The sequence below is a fragment of the Tenrec ecaudatus genome, chromosome 9 (assembly GCF_050624435.1).
Source record: "Tenrec ecaudatus isolate mTenEca1 chromosome 9, mTenEca1.hap1, whole genome shotgun sequence".
Taxonomy (NCBI): Eukaryota; Metazoa; Chordata; class Mammalia; order Afrosoricida; family Tenrecidae; genus Tenrec; species Tenrec ecaudatus.
In genome coordinates, this window is record NC_134538.1 from 2,569,550 (window position 1) to 2,582,544 (window position 12,995).

The following is a 12,995-nucleotide window of genomic DNA, read 5'->3' on the forward strand; positions in this document are numbered from 1 at the left end:
TGCCTGTCCTTCTAGTCTGTGGGAAGTCAGGGACAGCATCTCGCCAGGGGACGCCGGGGTCTGCCGTGGCTGCACTATTGAGAACGCACTCAGCATTCCTTCTAAAAAATCACTGGAGGCAAAATCAATGGTGTGCTGCCCTGGCGACCTGTTTCGCGGAATTTCAGAAACAGTGGTTCCGTGGATATATATTTAAAGAAAATGTCAGAGGGCTCCCAGAAGATGATGGGATGCTGCATTCATCTTTTCAAGAGTTCGATACACCTGAGCTAGATCTGCCTCCCGGGGGTTGGAAACGCTTCCTCCAGGGTGCTCGGTATGTGTGCATGCACCATATCCCTGGAACATTTCGTTTTCTGCCACATTGGGTTTTGTTTTTTTTTTACTTTGACCCCTCTTTGTTTTATTTTATTTGAATCATTTTATTGGGAGCTCTTACAGATATTATAACAATCCATAATTGAATTGAATCAAGCTTAATTATACAGTTGCTGCCACTGTCAGCTTCAACACATTTTCTTTCTTCTTGAACTTCGTAATATCAGCTCTCCTTGAGCCTCGCTCTCCTCCATCCTACCCCCGGGAACCCATATTATGATATGCTTATCTATCTATCTATCTATCTATCTATCTATCTATCTATCTATCTATCTATCTCTTACACCATCTAATGGATCCGTGTACTTACAATCTGTTATTCCTTCCCTTCAGGTGGAGTTTACAGTCATATTTCTTTCATATTGTTAACTAAGAGTTATTTGAAAAATAAACCCCCCTTCTCAGCAGCAATCTCCCTGGTTGGGGGAGGGGGGTTCTGTTTTTTGAGGAAGAATTACATGTTGAATGTGGAAAATGTATCTTTTGGCTGGAGGGGCCACGCGTTGGCTCTTAGCTGTGGCAATGATCAAAATCCGCACAATCCCAGTTCCTGGCACACGGAAGAGAGGGAGTGTTTTCTTGCCCGGCTTCCTGATTAGTCCACATGGCGCCATCTGCCATGAGCCATCGAGGCTGCCAGGGCCTGCCCAGTGGAGCCTGTGGACTGTGATACTGGGACGAGCTGCCAGGAAGGAAGAAACCTTGAGGAGAGAGGTCAGAGGGAGGGAGGGCGCTCAGTGTGCTCCGGTGGAAGTGTGAGGCTTTGGTGAGGAGGGGTGATGGCCCCATGGGAGGGACAAGCTTGTGGGTACATGACGGCCTCTGGGTGCATTTCATCCTACCTATCATTGTGGGTCCCCACTGTGTCCCCAACTAGCTTCTCCCTCCAGGAGCTCTGATGGCGACAGAGGTGATGCTGACGAGACTCACCTTCAGAAAGGTTGGGCACGGAAGGTCTTCCTGCTGCCGAAGAAGGAGAGATGTTTATGCACAAGGTCCTGTGTGGGACACGTCCACCTCCTTCCAGTCATCTCAGTCTCAGAACAGCCCCACAGAGGGGACGCTTTTATAACCAATTTTACAAATGAGGGGTTTGAAGATTGGCCATGTTCACCAACAGGCCCAGGATCCTGAGGCTGGTAACTTGGACCTTTGGGGACTCATGTTGGGGTTATCAGCCTCAGGCTGTTGGAATTGGGCTCCCCCAGCCCCCAGGGATCTATCCCCCTTTCAGTTAGCAATGGACCTTCTTCTTGGAGTTTAGTGAGACAAGGGGGCTGTTCTGGGATGAGCCCCTGACCTATCGCTTGCTGACAGGCCAACGTTGCTTCTCTTACTGAAGTAGCTGGAAGCGACTCTCAGGGCTTGCATCGGGTTGGCTCTCTGTTTCGATGGCATGGGTTTGAGCCAATGTGACTTGACATTGGCAGTGACCCCAAAGTTATTTCCCTTTCCAAGGACGCTGGAACGAGCTGTCCCCCAAGCAGAGCTAGACTCAAAGAGACTGCCTTTGAGGTCAAGGAAGAGAATGAAGCTCAGATTCACCATCCCATGATACCACGGTAGGCAGTGGTAGCAAGTTCCAGAAGGTGCCTACCATTAAGCCTGGCTGTGTCCAAAGTTCATATCCTCTCCCTCATGGGAGCGAGCTTCAGCGAGGTCGAAGACAAATGGAATTGAAAAGATTCAGGGATTTTTTCTGTTAATTCTCTAAAGTTCCCTCACACCATTCATTCAGACACAGAATCTCATCCCATGGCCAGCAAACCGCCCCCCCCCCCCCGCTCTCTCTCTTGCTCTCTCTCTAATTATTTTATTTGGGGCTCATACAACTCATCACAATCCATACATACATAATTGTGTCAAGCACATTTGTGCATTCATTGCCCTCATCATTCTAAAAACATTTGCTCTCCACTTAAGCCCATGGCATCAGCTCCTCATTTTTCCCTCTTCCTTCCCTGCTCCCCCTTCCGTCATGAACCCTTGATAATTTATAAATTATTATTATTTTGTCATATCTTACACTGTCCAATGTCTTCCTATACCCACTTTTCTGTTGTCCGTCCCCCAGAGAGGAGGTTGGTTATATGTAGATCCTAATAATTGGTTCCCCTTTTCTACCCCAACTTCCCCCCAGTATCACCACTCTCACCACTGGTCCTGAAGGGATCATCTGTCCTGGATTCCCTGTGTTTCCACTTCCTATCTGTACCAGTGTAAGTCCTCTGGTATAGCTGGATTTGTAAGGTAGAATTTGGATCATGAGAGTGGTGGGGAAGCGGGGAGGAAGCATTTAAGAACTAGAGGAAAGGCGTATGTTTCATTGTTGCTACACAGCATGCTGACTGGCTTGTCTCCTCCCCGAGACCCTTCTGTAAGGGGATGTCGCATTATCTTCAGCTGGGCTTTGGGTCCCCACTCTGAAAGCCTCTCTTAATACCCTGCACGCATGGAGCAGACACAATTTAAATGGGTCAAACACTTTCATTGTCTTAAAGAACATGGTAATTATCTTTGGTGTACTTTGCAAATTTCATTGACTTGCTAAAATACTGGGTTGGTTGGAGTTGGGCTGGCCTTTGTCCGGGCTTGGCGGTGACCACTTTCCAAGGCTCTGGAAGCAGTCGATCATTTAGAATGGTCCTAGCACCACCTCTTTGCTCGCTCATCACCTTTTCTGTCCTTTCGTCTTCATGTTGTCTTTGTGAAGGAGTAGGGGCCAGCGCGGTCATCCAACTCCGCTTGGTAGGAATCACAATGGGGCTTTCTTTGGTGTGCGAAGTTACTTGCCACTGTAGTCCTTCCTTGTGGCTGTTATACCAAACTCCTAGGATCATTGTGACTTAAAACAATAGGGATTTCAGCTCTCATAGGTCTGGAGGCCCAAAACTTAAAATCAAGGGGTTAGCAGAGCCACACTGGCTTCAAAGACCCAACGAGATGGTCCTTCCTTCTTCTGGGGACTCCCAATACCCCTTGCTCTTTAGCACGATTACTCCAGCCTCTGCCTTGGTCACTGGCGTGTCCTTTGCTCCACGTCCCTATGGTCCTGATCGCCTGTCTGTCACCAGTACACCCTCCATTAGATTGAGGCTGGATTCCAGGGCCCGCTCTGAACCCCGGATGGTCGCATCCCAAGTTCCTTACTTACATCTGCAAAGACCCGATTGCTAAATAAGGTCTCATCCACGGTTGGAAGGGCCGATGGCTAAGACATGTACTTTTGAGGGCCACGGTTCAGTCCACCACCTTTGCCAAGGTATCACAGCCAGGCCAACACAATTCTTCCATTCATGGGCATTTTAAGCCATGCTGCTGTGTGGTGGGGGCGCCCAGTCAGCTCTGACTCAGAGGGCCCCTACATGGGACAGAGCGAACCCCTGCCTGGTTCTCCTCTATCCTTTCTGCTATGGCCAGCGGTTATCTCAGCAAGGCAGATGGCCCGGCCCCTGGAGCATCCGATACCTGTGACAAATCGGGGCTGTCTGCTTGTCTGAGTCTCTTCCTGATTTCCCATCTCCTGGTTCCCGAATTGCTACTGGCAGCACCGAGCTGGAGAGGAGAGAAGAAAACAAGCAGAGAGCTGGCTGGAGGGACAGCGATGCTTTCTGCATATCCAGTTCTGGCGTGGGCCATGCTGTGGGAGTGTCTGTGTGTCAGTACCACAGGGGCTGAGTGACTCCGATGGAATCCCCAGGGCCCAGCAATTAGGCCCCCGGGCCATCTTGGGGCCAGGGCTGGGTGTTGGTAAACTGGGCCCTGAAGCAGCTGCTGCTGTATTATTGATGGACCTCCTACATGATTGATGGCGTTGGGGGAAGCTTGCTTTTGGCTCCCCAACTCTGCCCCCCGAAGCCCCCAGCGAGGGCTCCTTCTCTACCTGATTTGATGGAGGGAGAAACACCAGGAGAGACCACACCTTTTGGTCTGCCTTGCTTGTGGTCTTCCTCCTCTTTCTTGCCAAAGATCTGAAGATGATTGTGGATTTGCTCAGTCGGGTAGTCAGGCTGTCGCTGTTTGGAAATTCAAAAGTCCTGTGTGTGTGTGTGTGTGTGTGTGTGTGTGTGTGTGTGTGTTGGTAGTGATGTTCTCTCAGAGGGAGGGAGGCCCATATCCGGTTCTTTTGGCAGCTCCCAAGAGACTCTGTATTGGAGGGTGGCTGGGCCAGCTCTGAAGGTGTGTGTCTTGGTCAGGCTCCTGGAGGAAAATAATCGAAGGAGCCAAAACAACCGTGGCTGTAGCACCCACTGCCTGGCAGTGTTCCGAGTGTGCCACAAACCTCTCTTAGTGCTCCTGAGTTTGGGGAGCCCTCTGATTTGGTGGGGAGAATGGAACCAGCTAGTTGGGACGTTCTGTGGTACAACTTTCCAATAAGAAGCAAGACTGGAAATGATTGAAGCCTCCAGTCAAACCCTCGCTGTCTCTTGCCTGTCCCACACCGGTGGGTGATCTGTCGTCTTACGCCTGCTTAGTAATGAAAGCATGGCCGCAGCCTGTTGAGGGAGCGGCTGGGAAAACAGGGCCCACTTGGTCCTGTGGGCAGGTATTCCAGCACCTGCTCTTGGCCGCCCTCTGTCACGGGGCTGCACAGTCCCACCTTGTCTGGCCTCTTGTCCCCACTGGTCTTGGGAGACTGGTGTCACCTTCTGTGTCTTCTCAGGGAGCCCCCAATGGGACCTAGCTTACACCCCACTTGCTGGCTGCGCAGGTGAATTACGTCCGCCATGTAAGCCTTCAGCGCAGTGTAGGGTGCACCGCCATGCCCTGCACACGTTCCTGGTCCTCTGGTCTTGTCACCGCTCTTCCTTTCTCTTGCCTGTCCCTGTTCTGTCTCAGGGTCCAACCTCAGAGGCCTTCTCCCCAAGGCTTCTTCTGGCATCCTTCCCCTTTCTCTTCAGGGACCGGAGTGTCCCCACCCCCATTCTGGAGGTGTGTAATCCCTGCTGCCTTTCCCCGTCACCCCTTTCTCTTCCATCGATGGCCTGGTGTCTGGATCTGGAAACCTCGAGGTCATGTTCAACTCTTTCCCTTCTTCGATTGACAACAAAGCACCGAGTGGCCCCTGGTCTCCCTGTGGGTTTGCCTGGTTTGGCCCTTCCCTCCCCCCAAATTCTCTCCCTTTGCTAGACCTTCACTGACGGAGCAACAGTTCTTAAGAGGTGGCTTTAACGGGTCTCAAAAAGAATGCACTGGCATCTTGATCCCTGGCACGGGGGCGTGGCCCTTTCCGGCACTTTATCAAGTGTGTGAGGGTGTATGCTCTGCACCTAATCACGTTGGAGCCCCCGGGGCAGAGAGGAGCAAGCATGCATGCAGGGGGAGTGATGCCTTGCGACAGTGCCAAGGGCGCCAGGAACACCAGAGCGAGAGAAGCCGGGAGCCACATGGTCTTCCCTGGGCCAGATAGACAGAGAACCTGTGACCTGGAGCCCCCGGGACAGGAGAGGAAGTTCCCGCTCCTCAGCCATACCCATCGAAGGCATTTCTGTGCCAACAGGGCTGGGAAGGATCAGCATGGCCCAGGGTCTCCTGGAGACCCTCCAGACCTTTCCAGGGAGGCTGCAAGGTCAAACACGATTGTCATAAAAACAACAAGAGTCTGTGTGCCTCTTTCCCCTCATTCTCCCGGGAGTGGGCAGTGATGTGTTCAAGTCCACCTGCCAGGGCCAGGCCATCAGTCCGCTGACGACTGAAAGAGACAACGCATAACCAAACCCTCTGCCAGCGAGTCAGATCCAGTACGTAGTGGTGGAGTGGAACTGCCCTATGGCCTTCTGAGGCTGTCAGTCCTTACAGAAGCAGACGGCCTCATCTTGCCCCCATGGAGTGGGTTTGAACCCCTGACCTCTCAATTCACAGCCAAGTATGTTAGCCACTATGCTGCTAGGTTTTCTGGGTAACGGAGGTTACACGCGTGTTTGAAAACCTTCTCAGTTTTAACTCCTAGCATCCTAAATAACGACAGCTATGACCCATGGACATATGAAAGGTCCCTGAGACCTCTAAAACGTTTTAAGAAAGGAAGGAAGCCTGGAATCAAACAGCTAGAGCCCGTGTAGGCCCCGCTAGCCTGCCTGGTACCTGTGTGTGAGTTGAAAGCCGCCCCCCTCCCCTGACCCGCCCCCCACCTCCTTGCTACCACGGGCAGATGGAGCCCGGTGTCTGCCCTCTCTGCTCCCCTAGGCGTGCGCATCAGGACTCATGGTGAGCCTGCATTTCGGAGACGTCCTGACTGGTGCCTCCACGTGGTCAGCCTACGCTCTGCTGTCACATTGCTCTTATGAAGATGCCAGGTCTTGCTATCTATCAGGTCCTGGGGCCTCCATGGCCCCTGATGGCATTCTAGCCTTCCTGGGGTGGCCAGGAGGCCCCCACCCTCTGACTCCCACTCACATGTCTGCTTCCTTTCCCAGGGTGTCTCCACGTGGGCTCACCTCCCTGGCTAAACTCTGCTCCCCTCTGTTCACACACCTGCCCATTAACATGCCCTCGGCTTTCCGTGAGTCCCAAAGCCAAACTGCAGGAGCAGCCATCTAGCTGACTTCGAATTAGGGACCCCACATATGTCAGAGCAGACCGGTGCTCACTGCAGGTTGCTGTGGCTGTCTGTCTGTCTTCCGAGTTCCTCTGGGTAGATTCTGACCTCCAACCATTTGATTTGCAGCCGAGCGCTTCATCCTGTGCACCACCCAGGAACGCCTAGCCTGCCTTCCTCTCTCCGACTCTTTCCTCAGCCTCCGCCTGCCTGAACTCTCAGTTCAGGAGCCTAGCTGCTCTTCTCTGCCTCTCCCCCTGCACCCAGTGCAGAAGGGCCAGAGGATGCATGAGACTCAGAGCCTGGAAGACGGAGGCCCCAGCCCTGCGCGTCCTAGCACCAGTCGAGGGACGCTGAGCCCATCCAGAGAGAATCCTTCCCCTGCATGGGGATGAGACTAGCAATCTCCTCCCTCGGGTGCTGTTAGAAGCGGATGCCCAGTGAAGGTTACACTCTTTTCCTGCCTTGTCTGGAAGGTGCAGGGCGCAAAGGGTACCATAAGCGGAAGAGTGTTGGCACGTCTCCTGCGGTGTGTTCTTGGCCAGAAACCATTGACTGATTCCCCAGCGAGGCCTTGCCTTTTCCTGCAAAGATGATGAATTTTGATATAGGCCTAACTATTTTGGAATTTGCTGATGGTCAGAAATATTTTGGGTCTTCGTGTGACTTACCCAACTACCACTCCTTCGCTTAATGAGCCAGGAAAAGAATCATCTTCCACCTTGAGACCCAGGCATTCGGGCTGGTAGGCGCCCTTTGCGTTCGAGAGTCTGAATTGCTGTCCTTGACCCTGAAGGCCATGGCTGTTTTGAGAGGAGTGGTGAGCTGCTCCCCGTGAGTCACAAGGAGGCTGGTGGAGAAGCCGGCCTGGGTTTTGACCTTGCCATCCACTGAGCTGTGTGTGAAAAAATTGGCAGCAGTAAAAGGAGTTGCGAATTTCTTGGGTGACAAAGGGTCGTGAGTGGAAAAGCTTCCGGCGCCCCGAGCTAGAGGATCAGCAGAGAAGGCGGCATGATCCCCCATGAAGTGACGGGGTGAACTTTGCGGCTATCGGGGCTGGGGAACTTGTGGGCAGAGGGGAGAGCTGCCGGGCACGGACCCTGAGGAGAAAGCATGTAGGCCGTACTGGCAGGAGCCTAGCAGCGGACGAGAATCTGGGGCAATGAACCTGCATTGAAGTTGGATCAGAGAGGTCGATGGGAGTCCTGTCAATCGTGGGTGGCTTTTGCTTGGATTGTCATTGAGCTGAGACGCCTTTGGGAAGAGTTATCCCAAATCCACTTAAAAAAAAGTTTTTTGAAAACAAATTCTGCTATGTGCGTTAAGCCGGGGTGATTTTCCTTTGTAAAATCGAGCCTGGTAACTTAAAAATTAAACAATGTCATCAATTGAGAGGTTTATTTGTTTTCCTTCCTGCAAGATCATGCCAGCCTCCTAGTGTCATTCCTGATGGGCAGGTGGAGGCCGCCTTCTTGGCCTCCCTGCCCCAGGAGGCGTGCCGGGCCCTCTCCGGTTCAGGGCTGCGTCCCCCTCTCTCCGCGCCCACAGGAGACTGGAGCAGAACTTCTTCAACTGCAGCTGCGACATCCGCTGGATGCAGCTGTGGCAGGAGCAGGGGGAGGCCACCCTCAACAACCAGAACCTCTACTGCGTTGCCGCCGACAGCTCGCAGCTGCCCCTCTTCCGCATGAACATCAGCCAGTGTGGTGAGTGGGCAGAGAGGCCTGTGGGCTCCGGGGAGGCAGCCCCCTCCCCACACCCTACCCCCCACACCAGAGGCAGCACTGGACCTGCGCCTGTGCCCCACCCTGCGGCTGGGTGATGCCCCTCTGGCTGATCGTTGTCCTCTGTGGGCATCCCTGCCCTTGGTGAACCAGCCCTTGGGAGGCTGGTTGCAGGTCTGTGCAGATCTAGGTCTGCCCCCTCCCACCAGAAAAGACTCTCTCTCCCTCTGCTCAACTCGGTTCCTGCCTGGTCAACCAGACCTGCGGTGCGGCCCCAGGCTGAGCTATTGACCGGAGAGGGGACTGCGCCCCTGGTGGGTTCTAACCTTGATTCGCACCTTGTGCATGGCCTTGGCCCCACCAGGACTATCACCTGAAGCAGTGAGTCTCAAAGTGTGGTTCCGTGGCAGAAACACGTGAGATCCTTTTCACAACGGAGACTGCTAGCTAGGCTACCCTGTCTGCTCCCCCTCTCACCCCCCACCTGATGCTGTTGAACAGAATCAGATCTCAGCGACCTTTCAGCCCAGGGCAGGACTGGTCCCCAGGGTTTCTGAGGAGGTCAGTCCTGACGGAGACGGACGGCTGCTCTCAGTCCCACAGAGCAGCTGGGGGGTTTGAACTGCCAATCTTTCAGTTAGCTGCCCCGCTGCATCACCTGGATGTCTTAGGCCAAACCATACTGCATAAGCCAAAATTTCTAGGGGTTCGCCTCAGAAACCTACATTTTCACAGGAGTCTGAAGCACAACCCTGTTTGAGACCCTGTGCCCAAGTGAATGCCCTCATTTGGTTTCATGGCTACAATGGCGTTCCTGGAGCAGTTGCCCGTCCTGCTCCGAACCCCTGCTGTTTAGGAAAGCTCAACTATAGGAACTTCAATCCCCTAAGGAGGGTGTGTGAGCCTTCAGGGGCTCCAGGATCCCCCAGGCAGTTGGCTGCAGCCGGGACTGGGCAAGGCACGGAGTGCCACCAGGAGCCCTCGGACCGAGCGTCCGAGTGGAGGTCAGCTTCCGCTGAGGCTTTCATCTTTCCTGTCCCCTTCACCCCAGACCTTCCTGAGATCAGTGTCAGCCACGTCAACCTGACCGTACGAGAGGGTGACAACGCTGTCATCACTTGCAACGGCTCCGGATCACCTCTGCCCGATGTGGACTGGATGGTCACCGGGCTGCAGTCCATCAACACGCACCAGGTAGGCCTCCTGGACTCGGGCCCCATCAAGGAGACTGGAGAGCCTTCACCTCTTAGTCTGAATGATACAGGAGAACCAGGGAGGGAGGGATGGGGAGGACAAACTTGTGGGTCTATCTATGTATGCAAGGCTCATGGACTTGGCTTCCCTCCAGCATCTTTACACTCTAGTCACCTTGACCTTCTATGAACCGCTAACCTTCTTTCCACCCGCCTTTACTCAGCCGCACACTGAGTCACTCTAGCCTCCAGGGCTGTGTGACTACCAGGGATACAGACTCCTGGGTCCTTGCACTTGGCTGGTGCCATTTTTACCACAGAGCTGCACCCTCCCCAGAAGGGCCCCCTTTCCCTTCTGCTCGGCTTTCCTTTAGGCTGGCCAAGGCGGTTTGGCATTGGGTGGGATGAGCTGTTCTTTAAGACTCCGCTGTCCTTTGATCGGGGTTTTCAGACCAATCTGAACTGGACCAACGTGCACGCCATCAACCTGACGCTGGTCAATGTGACGAGCGAGGACAATGGCTTCACCCTGACCTGCATCGCCGAGAACGTGGTGGGCATGAGCAATGCCAGTGTTGCCCTCACCGTCTTCTGTAAGTAGATGCCAGGGTGGAGGGTGCATGCCCACAGGGATGCTGGCCAGGGGCTGGGGAGGGGTCCGGGGGCCTTCCTAGGGTTGAGCTAGAGCAGTGGGGAGACTATTGCAGGGCAAGACCGACCTATGCCTGCTTGGGTGGTAACTCATAAGGGCTCACAACCAGGGATGTGGGCACCAAGCATGCCCCTGAAACGATGTACCCACAAGTCAGCTATGTCTTCAGGCCACTCCTACGTTGGCCCCAGTCTGCCGCTGCTAAATCTGTACATGCCAGCAGACTGGCCAACTGAGATGGATCTAGGAGGCTTGTGGGAAGATGGCCATCGCGCTCCCTTTACTGGGGTGAGGGGAGCCCCCCCATTCTCTTCAGGCCCTTTAAGAGACAGGGCGGGGACCTCAGGATGCCTGGCGCAGTGTTTGGAAGACTGCTGCAGGGCATGACGGCTCTGTGTCCCCCCTCCCACCGGCAGACCCCCCACGCGTGGTGAGCCTGGAGGAACCCGAGCTGCGTTTGGAGCATTGCATTGAGTTCGTGGTGCGCGGCAACCCGCCGCCGACGCTGCACTGGCTGCACAACGGGCAGCCGCTGCGGGAGTCCAAGATCATCCGCGTGGAGTACTACCAGGAGGGCGAGGTCTCGGAGGGCTGCCTGCTCTTCAATAAGCCCACCCACTACAACAACGGCAACTACACCCTCATCGCCAAGAACCCCCTGGGCACTGCCAACCAGACCATCAACGGCCACTTCCTCAAGGAGCCCTTCCCAGGTGAGGGTGCTGCTGGCGCTCTGGGCGTCAGTGGTGGCCAGGGGCTTTTGGAGAGAAGCACTTGGCACTGTTACCAGGGGTAACTTCACGCTCCCTGGAGCCCACTCAGCCTCCAGCAGGGTGCTATGTGCATCAGAGAAAGGCTGCTTTCCAATAGCTGTCACCGTACCAGCCATGGTCCCTTTGAAATGCTCTACCAGCGTTCCCCGGAAATGTACAGTTGTGCATAAAAGGCCACGCAGTGCGGTGGCCGAGAGGACAGGGACCTCGCTGTTGGACGACAGTGGAGTCCAGCCTTGACCGGACCCTTCCCTTATTGGAGACCCTAGCTGGCTGGCACTGCACTGGTTTGAGCCTCGATCTCCCCTCGGCAAGACAAGCATGGTGGTGCTTCTCCCTTCAGTGACCCCGGCGCTTGAGTGAGTGACATTGTGCACAGCACATGCCCCGGACTTGGCACCCAGTGCCAGCTCTGTAAGAGGCTTCGGGAACTGCCCACTGGAAAGCAGATAGCAGACGAGTGCACTGAGCCTCTTAGTATGCGATGCTTAGTGGGGATGCTTGATGGGACCTGGGCTTCTAGGTGATTCCTTACCTTTCTTGGTCTTGATGAGACCACAGGGACAGCCTGGTGTCTTCGGTCTGTCACGATGCTGACACCAAGCAGTCCAGGGGCTAGTATTTGAAGCAGCCCAGGGGCTCAGCTGCACTGAATAGTTGGGATGTGATTTTGTTTTCTCTGTTTGAGCAAAAACGCTCTCCCTGAAGTTGGAGAAGGGAACCCCACAGAACATTTCTTGGTGGATTTAGCACCTGGTAGGTTTCAGTCTGTGAAGACAGGTATCTAGGCCAACCCTGGTGCTTTCTGCTGACAGGTAACTTGATGCCCTGACAGTCAATGTCTAGAAATCAGGAGTCTAGTAAAAGCTTGGGTCTTCTCTCTCTTGCACACACACATAGTCACCCACACCCACACTCACACTCACACACACAATCACACTCACACACACCGGGGTGGAGAGAAGCTGAGTTCATAACTGGCACATGGTGGGGGCAGGGAGGGGTCCTGGAAGCTCTTGGGGGACTTCCTGGCCTCAGTGCTAGGGAACTTGATCCAGAGGACCCAGGGGTGCAGCTCTGTGACCCCAACTCTCTCCACTGAGATCCAGGGGGTCGGCAGCCAGGTCTAAGCAGGGGGTGTGACCTTGCAGGTGCCTGTGACCCTGGCAATAGCCCATGTCCAGCATCATCCCCGTAATACCCAGCGACGGCCATGCCAGGCGTTCTCTTAAGAGCTAGCACTCTCGTGACCAACCCTGCAGAAGGTGGCCGTGTGAGTCACCATCTCAGGGCTAACCTGTAGGCAGAAAGGCCTGGGCAGCCCCTTGGCTTTGCCTGCACCAATCTGCAGTTAGAAGATGAATTCTGAGTCCGAGAGGAGAGCCCACATTCCAATGAGTGGGACATGAAGAAGCATCCAGAACAGCTCATTGGCTTCCACGGGGAAGCTCCTGGGATCTAAAGGGATCAGGGAGCCATAGAGTGTGCAGGAGGGAGGATGATCCGATCTGGGCTTCTCTCCTGCAGAGGGTGGGAGGAACAGTGGGGTTGGGGTGGGAGGGAAACCGCTCTCTGCATCCGCCCCGCCCCCCACAATCCCCCGGCTCTGTGGACTATTCCTTTGTCCTCACACAACACGGCAGCCCATTGTCAGAGTCCCCACATGCCCTATTCCTGCTGAGTTGGTTGTCAGTTCTCCTTCAGTGGGATGTCCCCACCCCAGCAGCATCCATGTCT

The 12,995-nt window shown here is 54.5% G+C and overlaps 1 protein-coding gene across 7 annotated transcripts in view; it reads left to right on the plus strand.

The window, feature by feature from the left end:
* The window catches only part of NTRK3 (neurotrophic receptor tyrosine kinase 3), a 470,484-nt gene that overhangs the window by 128,500 nt on the left and 328,989 nt on the right, over positions 1-12,995 (plus strand). For all 7 annotated transcript variants that reach the window (XM_075557452.1, XM_075557453.1, XM_075557454.1 and 4 more), the window contains exons 5-8: positions 8,465-8,622; positions 9,692-9,834; positions 10,285-10,426; positions 10,902-11,198. In XM_075557452.1, the coding sequence (XP_075413567.1) occupies positions 8,465-8,622; positions 9,692-9,834; positions 10,285-10,426; positions 10,902-11,198 (740 nt within the window). The remainder of the gene's footprint in view (positions 1-8,464; positions 8,623-9,691; positions 9,835-10,284; positions 10,427-10,901; positions 11,199-12,995) is intronic.